The sequence below is a fragment of the Dasypus novemcinctus genome, chromosome 31 (assembly GCF_030445035.2).
Source record: "Dasypus novemcinctus isolate mDasNov1 chromosome 31, mDasNov1.1.hap2, whole genome shotgun sequence".
NCBI classification, from domain to species: domain Eukaryota; kingdom Metazoa; phylum Chordata; class Mammalia; order Cingulata; family Dasypodidae; genus Dasypus; species Dasypus novemcinctus.
The window spans coordinates 19,251,885-19,271,809 of record NC_080703.1 but is presented as its reverse complement, the minus strand read 5'-3'; the positions used below and the strand labels follow the sequence as shown (position 1 = coordinate 19,271,809).

General features: G+C 46.9%; 1 protein-coding gene across 2 annotated transcripts in view; it reads left to right on the top strand.

The window, feature by feature from the left end:
• ITGA9 (integrin subunit alpha 9) overlaps positions 1-19,925 on the top strand; it is a 391,370-nt gene that overhangs the window by 318,165 nt on the left and 53,280 nt on the right. For both annotated transcript variants that reach the window (XM_058290624.1, XM_004471164.3), the window contains exon 23: positions 159-266. In XM_058290624.1, the coding sequence (XP_058146607.1) occupies positions 159-266 (108 nt within the window). The remainder of the gene's footprint in view (positions 1-158; positions 267-19,925) is intronic.

Genomic DNA, 19,925 nt, shown 5'->3' with positions numbered 1-19,925 from the left:
TCTGTATGTTTCACCTCACTTCAAGTTATGACCTCCTAGATCTCAAACTCCAGAATCTTTATACATCACTTCAAAGGATCTTAGAGAATCCGTGCATGCCCTAAAAGGCATATCTGTTATTTCCACTAGAACTTGCTCTGTGTGTTTCCCACCCTCAGGTCTACAACACTGGCCCAAGCACCCTTCCTGGGTCCTCTGTCAGCATCTCCTTCCCCAATCGGCTGTCCTCCGGTGGTGCAGAGATGTTTCACGTCCAAGACGTGGTGGTGAGTTCTGTTTTCACTATTGCTTTCCGACTTGAGCTGCCCCGCTCACCTTGCATACCCCACTCCACTCCTGACTCTCACCCACTCGCTGTGCTTTGAAAAGAAATCTGGAGAAGCTGGGGGGACCTGCGACACCCAGACTCCTTTTAAGAAGGGGTAGGATTGATTGAGCCCAGCTTCTAGAATAGTCTTTATTGGCTCTGGGAACCCCCAGAGACCGTCCGCAGTCCTGTGTATGTCTGCCTGCATTTTTCTGAAGATCCATGGCATTCCTAAAGATTCTCAGAGGGGCCACTGATGCCTAGAGGATGAAGAATTGGTCCGTAAGTCAAAAGTGTAAGTTGAAACCCAAGTTCCTCTACAGAATATAGCATGCAATGTGCCCTGATCCCGGGTCAGCTGGAGACAGTTTTATCTCAAGGGAAGCTTGGTAACGAGCTTGATCATTCCCACCATCCTCCTTGAAACAGTCACTTTCTTTGGCTTCCAGGACATCCCACTCCCCTGGTTTTCTCCTCTCTCTCTGCCTTCCCCTCTCACCTCCCTGACTTCTCGAGGGCCTGAGGCTCAGTGTTGGGGCCTCGTTCTTACCTGCGCTCAACCTCAGAGAGCTCATCCAGACGCATGGCTTGGAGTTCCATCTCTGCCGATGATGCCAAATGTTTATCTCCAGCCCAGACTTCTCCCATGAATTCCAGACTTTAACAGCCAACCACCGAAGGCCAGCTCCATCTGGATACCTAACAAGTTTCTCAGTCCGATCCAAAACTGGACTCCTGGCAGCCCCCTTCCTAACACTTCTCCTTCAACCTTCTCCCTCTCAGCAAATGATTTCCAAGTGCTCAAAAACCTTGTGTCAAAAAAACCCACAACCGTGCGTCACTCTTGACTTCTCTTTTTTCCCACACCTTACATCCAGTCCATCAGCCAATCCTGATGTCTCCACCTTCCCAACAAATCCAGAACTTTGCCGTTTTTTACTTCTCCACTGCCCGCACCCCGGCAGGGGCACCATCATCTGTCACCCCGGCTCTTGCAGAAGCCACCTCAGGGTTTCCCTGCCCTGGCCCCCCACTGCCTGTTTTTGATCCAGCAGCAAAGTGGTCCTTCTAGTCCTGGGAGGGACTGGTGCTTGGAGCTCAGGAAAGGCGGTACCCAAGGAAAGCCCATGTGGTCCACGTTGAGGGACCGCTGAAGCCACTGTCCTTGGTACGGGCACATGAGGGAGAGCGGGTCTCCATAGGTAGTTCTCTGTAGGTAGCTTGAAAATCATAGCCACCAAGCCCACAGCATGTGGCACATCTGGGCCCAGACTCGAAGAGGATGCTGCCCCCAGAGTGGAGCTCAGAAGGCATTGTGGGATGGCAGTGACTTCTGGCACTGCAGTTCTCTTGGGTCATGTTGGGCTGACGGGCTGAACTGCATCATCCTTCGCGCTCTTCTGTAGTGTTCGGGCTGTGCTCACATGTGTGAGCTCTGCTGGGACCACTGTCCATACCCATTGCGCACCGTGGTTTGAACTTAGCATGAGGCTAACGCGTGTTCCTGTCTACCTCCTTAGTCATCGTTTACCCCACCGTCCCCCCAGGTGTCTAGTTATGTTCTCATACATTGTGCTCTAAGAGCTGTTCCCACAAACACCTGTTGCAGAGAGAATTTTCCCCCCATGGGCCAAATTATTTATTGACCAAAACAGGAAATATAAGCCTCTCAGATTCTGAAGTCTTCTTAGAACAAAGTACACTCCTTTTTCTCTTTAATCATTGGGCCAATGAAAAGCCACTGAAAGGACTTTGGAGCACATTTATAAATAGCTGGCTTGCATGAAAGTTGCACGGCAGTTGGTCTGACTGAGTGAATACTCAAAAATCCAAGTAGGGGAAAGTAGATGTGTCTCAAGCAGTTGGGTGCCCGTCTCCCACATGGGAGGTCCCAGGTTCGGATCCCAGTGCCTCCTAAAGAAGACAAGCTGATGCAACGAGCAGGGAGTGGATGTGGTCAAGCAGTTGGGCACTAACCTCCCACATGGGAAGTCCCAGGTTTGGTTCCTCATGCCTCCTAAAGAAAACAAACAGACATAGTGAGCAGACAATGAGTGGAAACAACGAGCAGACAGACAAGGGAGCCATCTCAAGGGTCGGAGGACAAATCCAAGTGGAGTGACCTGGCCGTATTCTGTTCCTTGAGGAATCAGAAACAAACCCTTTGGATTTTCAAAACTACACTTAGAATTATCATAAAGCCTGTGAAAAAATTCTCAAGGACGGCCAAGTCTTCGAGTGAGTAGACCAGTCCTTTGGCATTTTCAGGGTATGGAAAAGCAAATTCTCTGGTAAATCCCACTCCCTTCTCAGAAATCTCACTCAACAAATGGTAAAGCGCTGTGTTCTTCTAAAAAATCATCATGGGAGACCAGAGCGATGGTGAGACTGGACATGTAGCACCTGCTGCATGATGCAATGTGTGATGAGGCGAGACTGCTGTGTGGCTGCTGCAGAGGCCTGTGGCCAGCACAGCCCCTGTCTTAAGGTCCATGGCTTCTGAGAGCAAGGGCACCCAGGGGACTCTGCAGAATTCCCAGCCCCGGCCCGTCCCTTCTCAGGAGAGCCTGAACCCTCCCCAGATCAGGTGTGATGCACGAAGCTCACGACTCTCTCCACTGGGACCAGGGGTTCTTTGTCTTTTTTGTTCCCCAGGCCCTTTACCAGTCAGGTGAAAACCACAGACCTTTTACTAAGCCCTCACTACACAGTATGTCATTTAATAAATACATCACACCTGCACCAACATGTCCCCACAAGAATAACGTTATGTGACTCTCAGTTCAAGCTCATGGACCTCTGGTTAAGACTCCTGGCATGGACGTTCTAGGACTGTGAATGGAGCAGGGCTTTCATTCTGGGGATCTGGGTGGCTTGGGGGGTCCAGCACCCTCCCATTAGGAGAAACTGTACTGTACCCTACCCCACCCCACCCTCAGCTACCACCATTCCTGGCTTCAAGCTGCTGGGTGCCAGTTGGACCTTTTTTTTTTAAGATTTATTTATTCCTCCCACCCCCACCCCACTGTCTTCTCTCTGTATCCATTCACTGTGTGTTCTTTTGTGTCCGCTTGCATTCTCATCAGGCAGCACTAGGGATGTGTCTCTTTTTGTTGCTTCATCTTGCTGCGCCAGCTGTGTTTGTGCGGCACCCCTCCTGGGCGGGCTGCGATTTCATGCAGGGCAGCTCTCCTTGGCGCGGGGGCCACTCCTCACCTTTACACGGGGGCACCCCTGCGTGGCATGGCACTCCTTGCGCACATCAGCACCGCGCACGGGCCAGCTCACCACACGAGCCAGGAGGCCCTGGGTTTGAACCCTGGACCTCCTATATGGTAGGCGGCCTCTCTCTCTGCTGAACCACATCCACTTCCCAAGCTGGGCCTTGTAAAGCAACCCTCACATTGCTCCTCTCCCTTGAACAGTGCCACTGCTCGTCACCCACATAGAGTGATGGGGGTGCGAGTGCTGGCCCGCTGAGCTTGGACCACCCCCCTGCCTACAGCCCTATGTCTGCAGGATTGTTTTCCAACCATTGGGTCAGAATTCATTCATAAGTCTCTGGGGCTGCTGGCGGAGTTCCTGAGGAGGACCAGTGCCTCCAGTCCCCACCAGTACGTCTTCTGCGCTCTCCCGAGGCGTTTCTTGAGCTCCAGCTGCCTGTGGATGGAGAGCGACTTGACTTACATGGGAAGGATTTCCAGGGGGATCCTAATCACGTGTGACCACTGTATCCTCCCAGCCTAGGTTCGCGACCTTCCTTTCTCTGCAGCAAATGGCCCTGAGCCCCTCCCCGCTGCATAGGTTTTACCTAGAAAGGGAGCCATAGCAACGGCGAGGAAAGGCCATAAACTCCTACTGCCTCTCACCCGTTGGGGTTGCACAGAGCCCTGGGGCAACATCCTGACTTCCCCCAGCCTAGCAAAACTGTGGGGCAAGCCACAAGGAACTGGCCTGTGTCTGTCTTGCAGCCAAGATAGAATGACCATGAAAATAATAGACAGGGAATTGGACTTGGCTGGCCCAGTGGTTAGGGCGTCCGTCTACCACATGGGAGGTCCAGGGTTCAAACCCTGGGCCTCCTTTTTTTTTTTTTTTTTTTTTAAATATTTATTATTATTTTTTAATTACATTAAAAAAAATATATGAGGTCCCATTCAACCCCACCGCCCCCGCCCCCCACTCCCCCCACAGCAACACTCTCTCCCATCATCGTGATACATCCATTGCACCTGGTAAGTTCATCTCTGAGCATCACTGCACCCCATAGTCAATGGTCCACATCATAGCCCAGACTCTCTCACGTTCCATCCAGTGGGCCCTGGGGGGATCTACAGTGTCCCGTAATTGTCCGTGAAGCACTATCCAGGACAACTCCACGTCCCGAAAACGCCTCCACATCTCATCTCTTCCTCCCGTTCCCCACACCCAGCAGCCCCCATGGCTACCGTTCCCACACCCATTTCACATTTCCTCTGTGGACATTGGATTGGTTGTGTCCATTGCACACCTATGTCAAGTGAGGGCTTAGATTCCACATGGGTACTGGATGCACTCTTCCTGCTTCTAGTTGTAGACACTCTAGGCTCCATGTTGTGGTGGTTGACCTTCTTCAACTCCATGTTAGCTGAGTGGAGTAAGTCCAATAAGTCAAAGTGTAGGAGCTGAAGTCTGTTGAGGCTCTGGGCCTGGGTGTCATATTATCAGTCCAGAGATTCAAATCCCCTACATATATCTTAAACCCAGCACCAACTACAATTCCAATAAAGTAGCATGCAAGTCTTATGAAAAGAGATCCCCTCTGAGTCCATTTCCATCACGCAGAAACACCAGCTCCAAAGAAGGGCCCTGGGCCTCCTTGACCTGTGTGGAGCTTGGCCCATGCTCAGTGCTGATGCGTGCAAGGAGTGCCCTGCCACGCAGGGGTGTCCCCCGCATAGGGGAGCCCCACGCGCAAGGAGTGCGCCCCATAAGGAAAGCCGCCCAGCACGAAAGAAAGCGCAGCCTGCCCAAGAATGGCACTGCACACACGGAGAGCTGACACAACAAGATGATGCAACAAAGAAACACAGATTCCTGGTGCCACTGATAAGGATAGAAGCAGTCCACAGAAGCACACACAGCAAATGCACACAGAGAGCAGGCAACAGTGGGGGGGGGGATAAATAAATAAATAAATCTTTAAAAAAAAAAAAATACACAAAGGAGAGAAGAAGAGTAACAGCCTCTAGAAAAGTCCATTGAAAATGAAAGTCATTGCAAATAATCGTTCCCAAATTATTTGGCATGCACTGGCTGAGCAAACACCCATCTTGGTCTCTGAGGGGAGGAATAAGTCACACAGCTGCACCTGCAAGTTCTTAGTCTTGCCAGAAACATATGTAAAATGCAGTGGCAGTAGAAAAAGCATAACGCGGTAGCATACCACATAAATGCAATAATGGAGCATGAGGGCCTAGCGATGGTAGCAGGGCACCAGTGGTCAGCCCGGGGGTGGGGTGGCAGGGAATACTTCACAAAGTAGGCTCTTCATGTGGGGACTTAGGGGATGAGTAGGGGGAGCTCACCTGTGGACGGGTGAGGAGCAGAACCTTCCAGGCAGGAGGCCGCTATGAGCAAGTGCGTCAGGGGCCGCAGCTGCTGCGGGAGGACCCCACCTGGTCACCATCCTCTGCCTGCCGCAGGGCGTGCAGCTGGTGGGCATCTTTGCAGAATGCCAGGGAGAACGAAAGCCCGGTCATCTCCCATGGCAGGTGGTAAATTAACCCCGCCTTCTGGTGTACAGCCCCTGGGATGTCTTCAGATCTGAAACCTTCGCTTTTTCTGGCCATCAGGAATGGGGAAAGCCAAGCCCCCTGCTGCCCAAGGCAGCCTGACCCGAGACCTGCCCTGGGCCAGCAGATGAGCCTCTGACCCTGCAGAGAGCGACGGCTTCTGTGGTCCCCAAAGCTGGTGGCAGTACCCAGCCGCCCGCTCCTTAGAGAAGGTTCCTGCGTGGACTGAGGACGCGTCTTTTTCACACAGCTTAATAAGAACTGGCCTGAACACTGTAGCACTTTTTAGCAAAGCCCTGGACTTTCTTCTGGTGGGTTGTTTTGAGTTGTCTTCATTCTGTTTTAGATTCTTCTTCTTTAGGGACTTGGATGTCCTACATTCTGTGTTTATACTTCTAAATAACTGCTAACATTTTTAACTGTATTTTGTAATGTGATCAAAGCCTTGAGCTAATCAGTACGCAGAATCTTCCCACAAGAGAGCTTCAGCTTGCTTTCACTTGCCTCTCCCCTGCCTTCCGGCTCTTGCATTGAGATGATCTGGGATTTTCAGACCAGTTTTTTATTTAAAAATGGAATTATAAGTGTCGCTGGCCTTTTTGTCCTTTTGCCCTGCATCCTGGGAAAACCTCTTCGCTCTTATCACTTTCCTCCTCTGTATCAGTTCTACCACACTGCCCGTATATGGAGATTTTTATTTTTAATGACCCAAATTTTTAAATTTACAGATCTCCAGTTTATTTCTTGGTGGAAATACTGTCCCTTTTGCCCCTCTGAAGATATCAGTCTTCCGTTTGTTTCATGATTGCACCTTCTGCTTTAGTTCTTCTCATAGCAGGTGGCGCCTGTGTGTCCCTGCGGTGATGCTTCTCACTTAGTATTCACCGTGGAATCCTCGGCGCAGGGGCGCTTAGCCTTTTTTGTTCCGTGGACCCCTTTGCCAGGTGAAAACCACAGACCCTTTACTAAGTCCACACTCCACTGTGAATTATTTAATAACTGTACCACACCCGCACAAACATCCCCACGAGATGTTTAAATTCAAGCTCACGGACCCCTTGTTAAGAGCCCCTGGCTGATGTCTGTCGACGAAGCCCGCCTCTGGTGACTGGGGTGGCGGCGCTGCCAGGAGGGCTTTGAGCAGCGCCGCGGGAAGCACACAGCTTTGGAGTCGGATCAGCCTGGCTAACAGTCCTAGTTCTGGTCCTTACCAGCTGTGTGATGTTGGGTAAACCTTGAGTCTTGGTTCCTCAACCTTAATTGTGGTAACATATTAAAATATGAAATTTGCCATGTTAACCATTAAGTTTACGGCTTGGTGGAATTAATAAGTTATGTTGTGCTACCATCACCGCCATCCATTACCGATAAAGCAGTAACTCCCCATTCCCCGCCTCCCCCCCCGCCGATCCCCAGCCCCCAGTAAACTTTATTTTTTAATTTATTAACAAGACATACACTTTAAAAAATGACCCAGAATGTACAGCATCCAAAAAAATGATATATAAGGCAAATGGTAACAAAATGAATGCAAGTATAGCAATATCAGCAGCAAACAAAATAGAATTGAGAACAAAAAACATTAATCAGAGTGATTAAAGATGCATTCTACCAAGAATTTGTAACATAAATGAACTTTTATGTAACCAACAGCACAGCTATAAAATGTGAAACCATATCTAATAGAAATACGGGGAGAAACTGACACATTCATAGTCATTGCAGGAAAATTTAACACCGTTCTCTCCAAAATTGTCACACAAATAGGCATACTAAAATAATGAGTATGTGAATAATGCCACTAGCAACTGTGACCTCCTGCATAGAGAGGGAACAAGACAGAATGAATCAGAACATCTTGCTTTCAGTAGTGCTGCCCCACTCACCAGCCAGGGTAACTTGAGGAAATTACCTAAACACTCCAGACTTATTTTCCTCATCTGCAAAATGGACCACCTCACATTTTGAGGATTGAGATGCTGAAGTATATGGAGCAGTTAGCAGGGTTCCTAACACATGAATAAGGGAAGCACATTCTTTTCAAACACATGTGAACATTTGCCAAAATGACCCACATATCACACCACAAAAACTAAACAGGATTTTAAAAGTCAAAGTAATACAAGCCACATTTTCTGAACACAATGCAATAAATGTGGAAGCTAAAAACAAAACAGCCAAACGACCAACCAAAAGCATATGCACTGGGGAATTTTTCAAAACCCCTTTATATAATCTTGAGATAAGAAAGAAATTGAAGTTGAAGGGATAAACAATTTAGAAATGAAAGACATTGAAATCATATTCATATCAAAATCAATGGGACATATCCAAAACCTGCACAGAGGAAAATGCTGCTACTTGCAGTAGAAAATAGAAAAGACTTGGAAAAATAAGTGAGCCAAGTTGACAACATAAAAGCTAGAAAAGAGACAATAAAATTAACCCAATTCTGAGAAAATAAAGGTATTATTAAAGATAAAAGCAAAAGTCATGAAAAAGAAAAAAACAGTAACAAAAAGTAGGCTAGATCAGTAAAACTAAAAGTTGGGTTTTTTTAATCCAATAAGATAGACAAACCTACAGCAAGCTTGATCAAAAAATTTTAAAAAAGAGTGACAATGCCAAAAACCCTAGAAATGATAAAAGAACAATTCCCATATGAAAAACGTTTTAAAATTATAAGACTCTGCTTTTTCCAATTTTATTCCCTCAAACATAAAAACTTAAAAGAAATGCATGAGGTTAAAAAAAACCCAACTAGAACAGTTACCTTAGGAAATAAATTTTAAAGTAGCAAAAGACCTATACCAAAAAAACAAAAACAAAAATAAAAATCCACTAGCCCCAAATAGCTTTACAGGCAAACTCTACCAATGTTTTAAGGAACTGAATAATTCCTATTTTATATAGATTTTTCCAGAGAGTAGAAAAAGATAAACAACCCATTCTAGGAGGCTAGCATGACTCTAGCACAGAAATCAGGAATGGCTAGTGGGCACACTCAAAAAAAAAAAAAAAAGAAAGAAAGAAACTGTAAGTCAGACCCACTTTGTAAACAGGTAAAAATATTCTAAATAAATATTTGCAGATTAATTCCTCGTAAATGAATATATTTTCCGAGTGAAGGAGGATGTAATCCAGGAATGCTGTTTGTTCTCCAATAGGATATTAATGAATATAGTCATTATAGTAGCATTAAGGGAAATGACCAGCTGATAGTCTTGATGAGGGCCAGAAAGACAGAAATTAGATTCAACATCCCTTTATTATTATTTTTTAATCCCCAGTGAGGAAGGCATAGGAGATTTCCCCAACCTGATAAAGATCATCTACTAGAAACTTGCAGCAAAGTTCTACCGAATGCTGAGACATTGGAAGCTGTCCCACCTAAGAGAAAAGCAAGGCATGAGTCTGCTTTATAGTCTCTTAAAATTTAGTAATGTTGGCGATCTCAACAATAAAAAGAAATTAATAACCTTCATTGTAAAGGAAGAAACAAAATTTCCCTTTTCAAGAAATGTTATTGTCCCCCTAGAAAATTCAGGAGACTCAACTGCCTGAATGTGAGGCTCCAGAAGGAAGAGGATAAAAGCTGGACTAGATCTGTAAATGACTTAACCTTTGAATGCATTCACCAGCCCACACACCGCTCCATCAGCAAAGGGTGGAAACCTTGCTGGCCCAACATGTTTATGTACAATTTCTGACCAATCACTGGCTGACCACTAAGCTATGCTAGACAAGGAAACCCCTAGGAAAACAGTTTTACATATCAAAACAAATGCAAAAAAAAGAGAAAAAAAGAAAAATCCTAAGCAGAGCCCAGAGACTAATGCACTGTAGGGGAAATAGACTCCACAGAATTTCAGTCAAGTCACTAAAGCACACAAACGAAACCACAAATAGCAGCAACAACTACCACAAGGAGAAGGAGTCAGAATCCAGAGTTGCATCAATATATTCTCTAAAATGTTCAGTTTTCTATTTTAAAAAATTATGAGAAATACAAAGAGACAGCTGAGTGTGACCCATATATAGGGGGAGAAAAGCAGGCATTAGAAAGCATCTTTGTGGAGCACAGATGCTAGATTTATCAGACCAAGACTTCAAAGCAATTATTATAAATATGTTTAAAGAACTAAAAGAAAACCATGTTTAAAGAATTAAAGGAAAGGATGGTAACAATTACCCATCCATCAGAGGATATCAATAAAGAGATAGAAATTATAAAAAAAAAAAAAAAAATGGAAATTCTGAAGTTGTAAAGTAAAACTGAATATTTTTTAAAAATTCACTAGAGGGACTCAATAGATTATTTGAGCTGACAGAATAAATAATCAGTGAACTTTTGAAGATGGGTCCATAGAGATTATCCATTCTGAGGAACAGAAGAAAAAAGGAAAATGAGCAAAGCCTCAGAGATACGTGGGACACCATAAAGCATACCAACATACATATAATGGCAGTTCCAAAAGGAGAGAATATAGCAAACTGGGCAGAAAAAAATATTCGATCAAATAATAGCCAAAAACTGTAGAGATGTATACAGTATTCAATAAACTATGTGAAAACAATTGAGTATCCATTTGAGAAGAAATTATAGAAGACTTCTACTTCCCAAATAAAAACGTTAAACCTTTGTGTGATCAAAAGACATAATAACCAAAACTAAACGATATTTAGGAAAATTTATTTGTAACATAGTTAACAATTAATATATAAATAACTTCTACAAATCAATAAGGAAAGGCCAAAAAGTATAAAACCAGGCAAAGGCATATGAACAGATAATTTACAAAAGAAGAAATTTTAGTGGGAATCAAACCTGTAGAAAGATGCCCCGCCTCACCAGTAATCAGAGCAATGCAAATTACATTTTTCTACTTTCAGGAAACCGTCTCAAAATACTCATATATGTCCAGCAGAAAATTTTAACCATTTAATAGTAAATGAATTTTTTTGTTGTTGTTATTGTTTTTTGTTTTCAGCACTAATGTAGCCTTTTCCTATTTTGGTGAAGTAGAAAATAATAATTCATTAGGATTCTGAGAGGGTGCCCTTAGATTCAGCTACAAAGTAGTGATAGCAGTAGTAAAAAATAATAGTTAACTTTGATTAACTTATTATAGGCCAGGCACTATACCAAGTGCTTTGCCTGGACAAATTTCAGGTCATTTTTTTAATATCAAAGAAGTTTTAATATGGTGCAATAAAATAAACACCTTGAAAAAGCTCATGGAGTAGAATTCAACGTTAGATAAATCCCTCCCACCGTTTCTCTAGCTCTGTAAGCCATCCCTCAAAATCAAGCAAGAAAATCTGGAACAATCCGGGAAATCTTTCCAAGCTTGGATTTCAGTGAGGGCCTATTTACCAATAACAAGAACACACTTTCCTACATGGCCTAACAGGAAATGTAATCTTTTGATCCTGTAATCGTTTAATCATTTAATTGATGAGGAAATGGAGGCACAAGAGTTCGGGAGCCCAGGTCCCGGAGTAGCTAAGTGGCTAGCCTGGCGTTCTCTCTTAAACCTTGACTACACAAGCCCCTGCAAGGCGTCAGGCCGTCATTTTTGTCTGGTTGCTGTGCAACAGCTTTCTCATCACCTGGAAGTTAGAAATGCAGATTCTCAGGCTCCACCTGTAGCTGCTGAATCAGGATCTGCATTTTAACAAGAGCCCCAGGCGATTTATTTGCACATTAATATCTGAGAAGCCCTGGTCTAGAGCATTTTCTATAAATCTCTGAGCTTTCCTTTCCCCCTCTTTAAAATGGTGATAAGACCTCACAAGGCTGTTGTGGGTTGTTTTTTTTATCCATACATTCATTCAACAAATACTTCTTTGCACCCACCATATGTTAAGCATTGTGTTACTACAGGAATAAAACCGACGAAAAACATTTCCAGCACTCATGTGGCTTACATTCTGGTGGGAGAGACAAATAAATAAGTAAAACACATAATATGTTAGTTATGGTAAATGCCATGGAGAAAAATAAAGAAGGCAAGGGAACAGGGAGTGGGAAAGGTTGCAGTTTGAAATAGAGCGTTCAGACAAGGTCTCGCTGAAAAGGTGCTGAGCGCCTGGAGATTGGGGTGCCGTGCCAAGGCCCTGAGGTCGGGGCATGCTGGCATGCTTCCGGAACAGCAAGGGGGCTGTGGGTCTGGATGAAACGAAGGGGGGCTCGCAGGAATGGCAGTGGCTCGGTCGATAGCGTAGGGCAGGGGTCGACAAATAGGCCACCTCCAACCTGTTCTCGCAAATAAGGTTTTATTGGAACAAAGCCACAATGCACGTTAACAGTGGCAGACTTGAGTAGCTGAAGCAGAATGTACCGCCCGCGAAACCTGTATTATTCACTTTTTGACTCTTTACAGAAGAAGCGCGTCGATCCCCGGTGCGGGGCCTTGCGGGCCACTCCAAGGACTCCGGCTTTTGTAGGGAAGCCGCTGGAGGGTTCTCAGCAAAGAGCTTGGCTTTCGGGCTTGCTCTTTTTGGCCAAGGGGGAGGCCGCTGCAGTAACCCGGGTGAAAGGGGATGGTGAACCGGTGGTCACAGAGGAGGTGGTGGGAAATAGTGGGATGAATAGGAGACGCTTTCCTGGAGCCCCTAACTCAGCCCTGAGCCCGGAGGAGGCTTCCGGAAGGGTCTGTGCTTTCCTTGGCAGCTCAGTGAGGCCTGCTGTGTCTTCTTCCAGGCCTAGAGGGACCGTGGAAACCTTGCCATAGTCATGGCTGCAGGGCGTCCCCCACCAACTTGAACTGCCAGCCCAAGGCCCTGACCTGGGACTCGGGTGCCAGCTCTGCCCCTGGCGGGCCGGCCTCACTGCCCGGAACCCCAGGCGTCAAATGACATCCAAAGGCCTGCAAAGGGCTCCCAGCCTGTACGGCATCCTGCGGTTCCGTACATGGGAACATTTCGCGCACAAAGGTTCAGGGTGGAGGGCCACACGCCGTCGCTCAGGGGTCCGTAAAGCGGTCGTTGCTCATGAAGGCCTCGCCACGTCGGTATTTCCAGAGGATTCTCTCCGCCTTGATTTTAGGCCTGCTTCCTCTCTCTCCCTTGAAGCTCCAGCCACGTGTGCCCTGTGTGATTTCTACCCTGGACTTGAGGAGTCGTGGTGTGTGCGCTCATCAGCGTTCGCTCTCAGGGAGGTTTCTGCCAGAATGTGTGACATTCCCTGGCAACAGCCGTTGACGGTGACACCGATTTGTAGAGCCGGCTGGTCGCTGAGCCGCATTTTACAGGAGGAAAGTCCTGGGTTTTTTGACACAGTTTTGCACGGAGAGTGTATTCCTCAGCCAAAGCGGTGCTGATGCAAAATTCCAGAATTCTTTTGGCTTCTGTAAAGGGTATTTATTTGGGGTAGAAGCTTACAGTCACCAGGCCATAAAGCGTAAGGTTCTTCCCTCACCAAAGTCTGTGGCCAAGTGTTGGAGTGAGAGGGCTGCTGATGTCTGCCCGGGTCCAGGCTTTCTCTTCCTCTTCAGGCTCTGTGGTCCCAGCTTCTTCCGATCTCAGCTGCAGGCTGGGGTAAGCCTCGTCTCTCTCCTGGGGCTCGTTCCTCTCAGGCTCAGCTGCTCTGCTCTCTCCACAAGGTCAGCTGCAAACGCTCAGGCTAACGGCTCCTCTCTCTGCCCTCACGGATCTGCTTCTGTGTGTGTTCCCTATGGGGCTCCAGGATGAAACTCTGTCTCAAATGCATGTCATTTTCTCTGTGAGTTCCTACACACCAAGGGGGCAGGGACTCAAGAGCCCACTGAAATGGCCCAATCAAAGCCTTAATCATAACCTAATCAAGTAAGAGTGAAACCTCTGAATCCAATACAGTCTAATGTACCCAGAGGACCAGACCAGTTCACAAACATAATCCAGGATCTATTTTTGGAATTCATAAACAATCTCAAACTGCCGCAGAGAGTAATTGCCACAAGGCTTGCTGGAGACAGACAACTTGTAGGCCAGCCAGGTCTGGAGCTTTAAAGCAACCCAGCAAATAACCCTAAACAAAATTGAACAAATCACCTCTTTTTTTCCCCAATCACTACTCTCACCCCCCTTGGGAATACATGCTGCTTTTCCACCCCCTTTTTCACCTGCACTTTTTCCGGTAGAAATTCGAGGGCTTGCCCTGTACGAAGTTTTCATCCTGAGAAGTTCTTGCTACCAAGACCCAAGGCTGCTAAACCCTCTCCAGCTGGAGGTGGGCTTATAACCCTTAGGCCGACGGTAGGTTTGAGGGGTCCTATGAGCCCACCCTCTGCCTTTGGACAGAGTGCAATTAAGGCATCTCCAGGTACCACAGGACAACGTTTCCAGCAAGATTCCTTGATTAAGCCATTCTAATATCGCCTGTATCCCATTTTTTAATGGCTGTCCTCAATTCTTCATGCTCTAGTTTCCTTTTGGTCTTTTTTTTTTTTTTTAGCTAAAATGGAAAACAGTTGCCTCGCTCCCTTTATAGAGAAGTTGAGCTATTGTTTAGTCATTCTTCCCACTTTTCTTCCAGAAAAGATCATAGTTCTTTAGTTTTCATTTTCTCATCGTTTTATGTTCTCCGCATATTCTCCTAATACGGGGAGAGAAATAATTAAAAAAAAAAAAAAAAAAAGAGATCAACAAGGAGATCTTTCTGTTGGGTCCCATGAGGCCCCAAGCCCTGCAGGACCTCCCTGCCCACCTTTCCAGGTCATTTCCTACTGATCCCCTCCCCCACTTTCTCCACCCTGCCCCTGCATTGTCCTCCAGCCACACTGGACCATGAACCTAATCCTAACTCTAAGGCCCTGCCCTGGGCTTCTCCCTGCCCTCTGGCAGGCGGTGGAAAGCCCACCCATTCCTCGAGCCCCGATTCACTGGGTGCATCACGCTCTCCCGGTTGCCTTCTCCAACGGCCCTGCCTCGGGGCCTTTGCACCTGCCTCTGCCTCAGCTAAAGTTGCAAGCCCCCGTCACTCTCCGTCCCCTTTCCAGTGTTTTCTTACTAGCTTTCATCACTCTCTGAACTTACTATTTATTTTTTTTGCCTTCTTCCCTGAGATTAAAAATGCCGTGAGAGTAAAGGTCCTGGCTGCCTTGATTTCTGTGACTCCCCAGCATTTGGTGCCTGGGACATCGTATGCGCGCCAATAAAGGAAAGACGGGCTGCTCCTTCTCTGTCCACGTCCCCATAGATGAGTTTCCTTCTGCCTTTAGGAAGGGCTTGTCCTTAGGGATCCGGACACCCGCAGCCTAAAAGCCCCCAGGAGAGAGGTTTTGGAAACTTCCCCTAAACCACCTCAGAGGTTGCCATAATTGCAATGTGAGAATTTTTAAAGGTGCCATTTTGACATAAGGGGCTGAATTACTTAACAGAAATGAACGATTTTTAGGAGTGATTGCTTCCCAAGCTAAACCCCACAAGCATTTGGTCAGAGGCATCCAGAAAACGTTCTCACTCTCTACCTCTCTCCCGTTCCCTCTTTCTCCCCCTCCCTCTCTCCTCCTCCCTCCTTCTCTTTCTCTCTCTCCCTTTCTCTTCCTCTCCCTCCCCCTCCCTCCTTCCTCCCTTTCCCTCTCCCCCTCCCTTTCCCGCTTTCCCTTTCCCCTCCCTCCCTTCCCTCTCCCCCTTTCCCTCTCTCCTCTCCCCCTTCCCCCTCTCCCTCCCCCTCCCTCCTTCCTCCTCTTTCCTCTTTCCCTTTCCCCTGCCTCTCCCCCTCCCTTTCCCCTCCCCCTTCCTTCTTCCCCTTTCCCTTTCTCCTTTCCCCCTTCCCTCTCTCCCTGCCTCCCTCTTCCTCTCTCTTCCTCTCTCCCCACCCCTCTCCCACACAAATCCGCTCATCTCAGCAATGGCCCCAGACAATCTTTCCTCCTTCCTTCCGCACATGCCTGGACGGGAGTCGAGCAGCGAAGGTCCCACAGTGGGTCAGGCTCGAGTTTGCTTTAAAACGTTCTTCTCCAGGAAGCCCCAGGCTTCGGCCAGGGCCAGAGGGAGCAGGGCTGTAGGTGCCCGTGCGCGGTGGACCCTGGACACACGCCCTCGGGGAGGGGGAGGAGCCGCTCCAGCCCGCCTGGCCGCGCCCGCCGGGGCCTGGGACTGCCCTGGAACCCGCGTGGACAGAGAGCGGCCCAGGCTGGCACACCTGCTGCGGGAGGGCCCCGAGTCTCGTCCACCGCAGCTGGGCATCTGGAAGCATTAGCACTCCATGGGCGGCACAGGGGCCACTGGGAACGCCGGCGCCCCGCACTGTTTTCTGGCCTCCTCCACGAAGAGGCCTAAAAAACCCACGGTGACGCGGTTTACTTCAGCTCGTTCCTTTTTTCCTGCCTTCAAAGCGGCACGACCCAGAGCCCGCTGGTTGCAGGGCCTGTTGGTTGTTAACTGAAGTGGATCACAGGAAACCTCGCTGAGGATAAACAGAGTTCATCAGCCTTTACGGAGAAACACATGGTTCTGATTCGCCTAATTGTGTGTGCCTCGGAAGCAAAAAAAACACAGGAAAACTCCTCTCTGACACACACACAGCTTCTTCTGACCAAAAGAATTGCATCAACAGGGCTAGACACTGAGAAGGAATTATTTCCCCAGCTGTCAGGGCACCGACTTGGCTCCTTTCTCTTTAATAATCTAAACTTATGACCTAAAGCATGTGCCAGGCCTCCCATGAAGCTCTGGAAACTTTGGGCTCCCTCAATGTCTAGGTTTCTCTTTTCACTGCTCTGATGTATCTACTGGCAGGGAAAATAGCGTAAGAGCTTAGACAAATGATGACACGTGAAACGTAGCATCCAGAAAATGAGTATTTACCTTTCGATTGAAGGGGAATGATAAAGTGATACGCCTAATAAATGCAGAGCTGGGCCGATGAATCAAAGAGTGTCAGTGGGACCTTTTAAGTGAGATGGGCAGGGAGTTTGGTTTTTTCTCCAAGATGGGACCAAGAGCTAGAACCAGAGTTTTTAAATAAATGGATGCAATTCCAAGGACTGTGTTTTCTCTTAGGGGGGTTACTGACTCATTTATTATCCAAATCAACAGACTGTTCTGCTTCAAAATGTTTCATTATCCGTGGAAGGAAAACATTTTTGGCATGTACATCATGTGCTCAGATAACATATTTATGTCTCTTTTTTTTAATCTTTTTTTTTTCCCCCCTCTAAAAAGAATCTGCCTGCATCTGGAAATTCTTTTGTGTCACTCCTTCTCTGAAAACTACACCCCATCTGTATCACTTTAACTCCAGGAAAAGGCCATCCTGCTTGTGAAATGGGCCTCATCTGGGAAAGTTGTCTTTCTCTGATTAAATGTAAATGAATTCTGTTTTACGGGGCAGCCTGGTAGTGGCCTGCACTTTTGACTTTCAGCCTGTAACTTGTCCCACCCACAGGAAGGGGTGGGGTGGGAGAGCCATTAGTTCAACGTGTCGTCAAACCCTGGAACGGGTCGGGGAGGGAGGATGCACTGGCTTTATTATAAGAAGTGGACTTTTTCATGAAATAATGGCAGACGCCTACAGAACTCAAAATTGGACTCTAGATTATGCTCTGCTTTTCCTCTGGAATGTTGATGTTGAGGCTTTTCCCCTTTATTTTGTTTCAGTTTGGTCTTTCAGACTCATGCCATTTTTTGACAGGTATTCGCCTTACTAGTGGGGCAGTGGGTAGGGAAAGCAAGTATCTTATGTAGAAGACAGTTTTCCATCATAAAGAGAGGAAAAACACTAATTTTTTAAGTTATATTTTTAGGTTTTTAGTTATATTTTTAGGTTATTTTTACTTGCAATCTTTTCCTTTCTGGTAGTAAATGACACTAGATCGTTCTTTATTTTGCTCCCCCTGCTCCAGCGACTAACTCTGAAGATTCAGCAGATGGCCGTTGTTGTCATTTACCCTTTTCAGTTCAAAAACAGCCTGGCTCTTTTATTTGAGCATCAAGACTAGGACTGTCCAAATCCTTTTATTAACTTACCTCATGGTGTGATCCTCAAGTAGTTTTCCTCCCTGGATTTTTGTTTATTTATTTGTATGAACACAGTGAAGCCTCTAGCTACACAAACAAGTAAATAAAAAGTCAGAACTTGCTGAACTGATGGAGAAAAGGGGCTCCTTTTCACAAAACAAAAGGAATCCATCGCTCTTCCCAAGGAGCTACCAAAGGATGCCCGTGAGAATTCCCTGTAATCTCTCAATGGTGTGATGAGCACACCCGCAGAAATTGTGTTCTCCACCTTTCGAGTACATTAATAACATAACGTTTATCCATAATTAGAAAATATCCGAGCTAGCGGTCCTTGTTTCTCTGGCCCTACATTAAATAGGGACATTGCTATTGAAACATCAGAGTGATAAATGGCGCTTCCACCCGTTCTAGTATTTAGAATTTATTATCAGAAATATTATTCCCATAGTTCATGGTTCTTTAGTTAATACCGAGACATACTCAATGGTAAGTCATAGCAACATGATTTAACGTGAGCTATAATACGAAGGGCTCTACAAAATTGAAAAGTGTGTCGCAGCTCGCATTCCGCTGAGTGGAAAATATGTAGCTATCGTATTTATCTTTTGAGTAGTAAATGTCTCTAGGTCAGCCCAAGCAACCAGTTGGTATCATTTGTCGGTCATTGTGTGTACTATTTTTATTTCAAACTGAGGAGTCCTAGAGTTAATGCCACCAAAGCCACTGTGGTAAATGATCAGGCTCCCGTGGTGCAAGGGGGCTTACAGTCTTTTGATAGTTTGGTTCCAAGGGTAGGCGATAGGTAATTGAATTAGCGGAGTAGGCATTCAGAACATTTCCTGGGTTTTCAGACTCAAAGGGCGTGTGAATTCAGAAAAGCAGGTGGCCAGTCAGGGGACAGGTCATGTTTACCCAGTTGCCTTCCACTGTGACTGGTGTAACGTGATATGGAAAAGTGTCCCAGGGATGTAGCAGGGAGCGCAAAGTGAATGATTAACAGATGCATGTGAGTTAACATGAAACACATGCTCCTCAGAAATCAGCCGAGGCTCCCTTTAATCCCAGCCAGTTCAACAAAGATGGTTTTTAGAGCCAACTTTCCCCACGATCCACATTGGTGGAGACCCAAACTCGGTCCACGGGGACTGCTCTTGCCACTCAGTTTGTTCCTTTGCTCAATTGCTGGTTTCTCTTTACTTGACTGCGCCCTGCTCTCAAGCAGCGTCACACCAAGGACACTTTCCAAATGGTGACTCTGATTGTCCCTGGAACCCCAGCCAGCGGTGGGCACAGCTGACGCAGTCTCTGCCCTCCTCGGGCTGCTCCATGGGAGATACAGACTTGAATCACATAGCCAAACACACAGATGGCGAAGTTACCCAGGGCTGCCTAGGGGGCTGAGCTAGGAGGGGAGTCAAAAAGGCTTCTGAGGAAGATACCAGGAGTGGAGGGCTGAGAAAAGAAGAAAAGGGCATTCCACGAGGAGGAGACAGCAGGTGCAAAGGTCCAGGGGGGAGCGGGGAGCCTGGGGAGCCAAAGAGCCTGAAAGAAGGCCAGCGTGACTGCAGTAGGAGAGCACAAGAGGGCACGGTTGGATACGGGACTAGAGAAATGCCTGGAGGGCATGGCCCTGTCATGAGTTTTGTCTTGATCCCAAGAGCAATGTGAAGACCCTGGAAAGTTTAAAGCAGGGACGGGGCTCAGTAGACAGGGTCCTCCTGGGGAAAGTGCTTACCTGGGCTGCAGGTCACAGTCCCCTGCTAGACTGCGAGTGCCCTGAAGGTAGGTCTTGGTCTTCACCATTATCTTCTATACAACACAGTGCCAGGTACAATGACGATGCTACATGAACGCTTGTGGGATGGATGGGTAGATGGATGGATGGATGGGTGGATGGG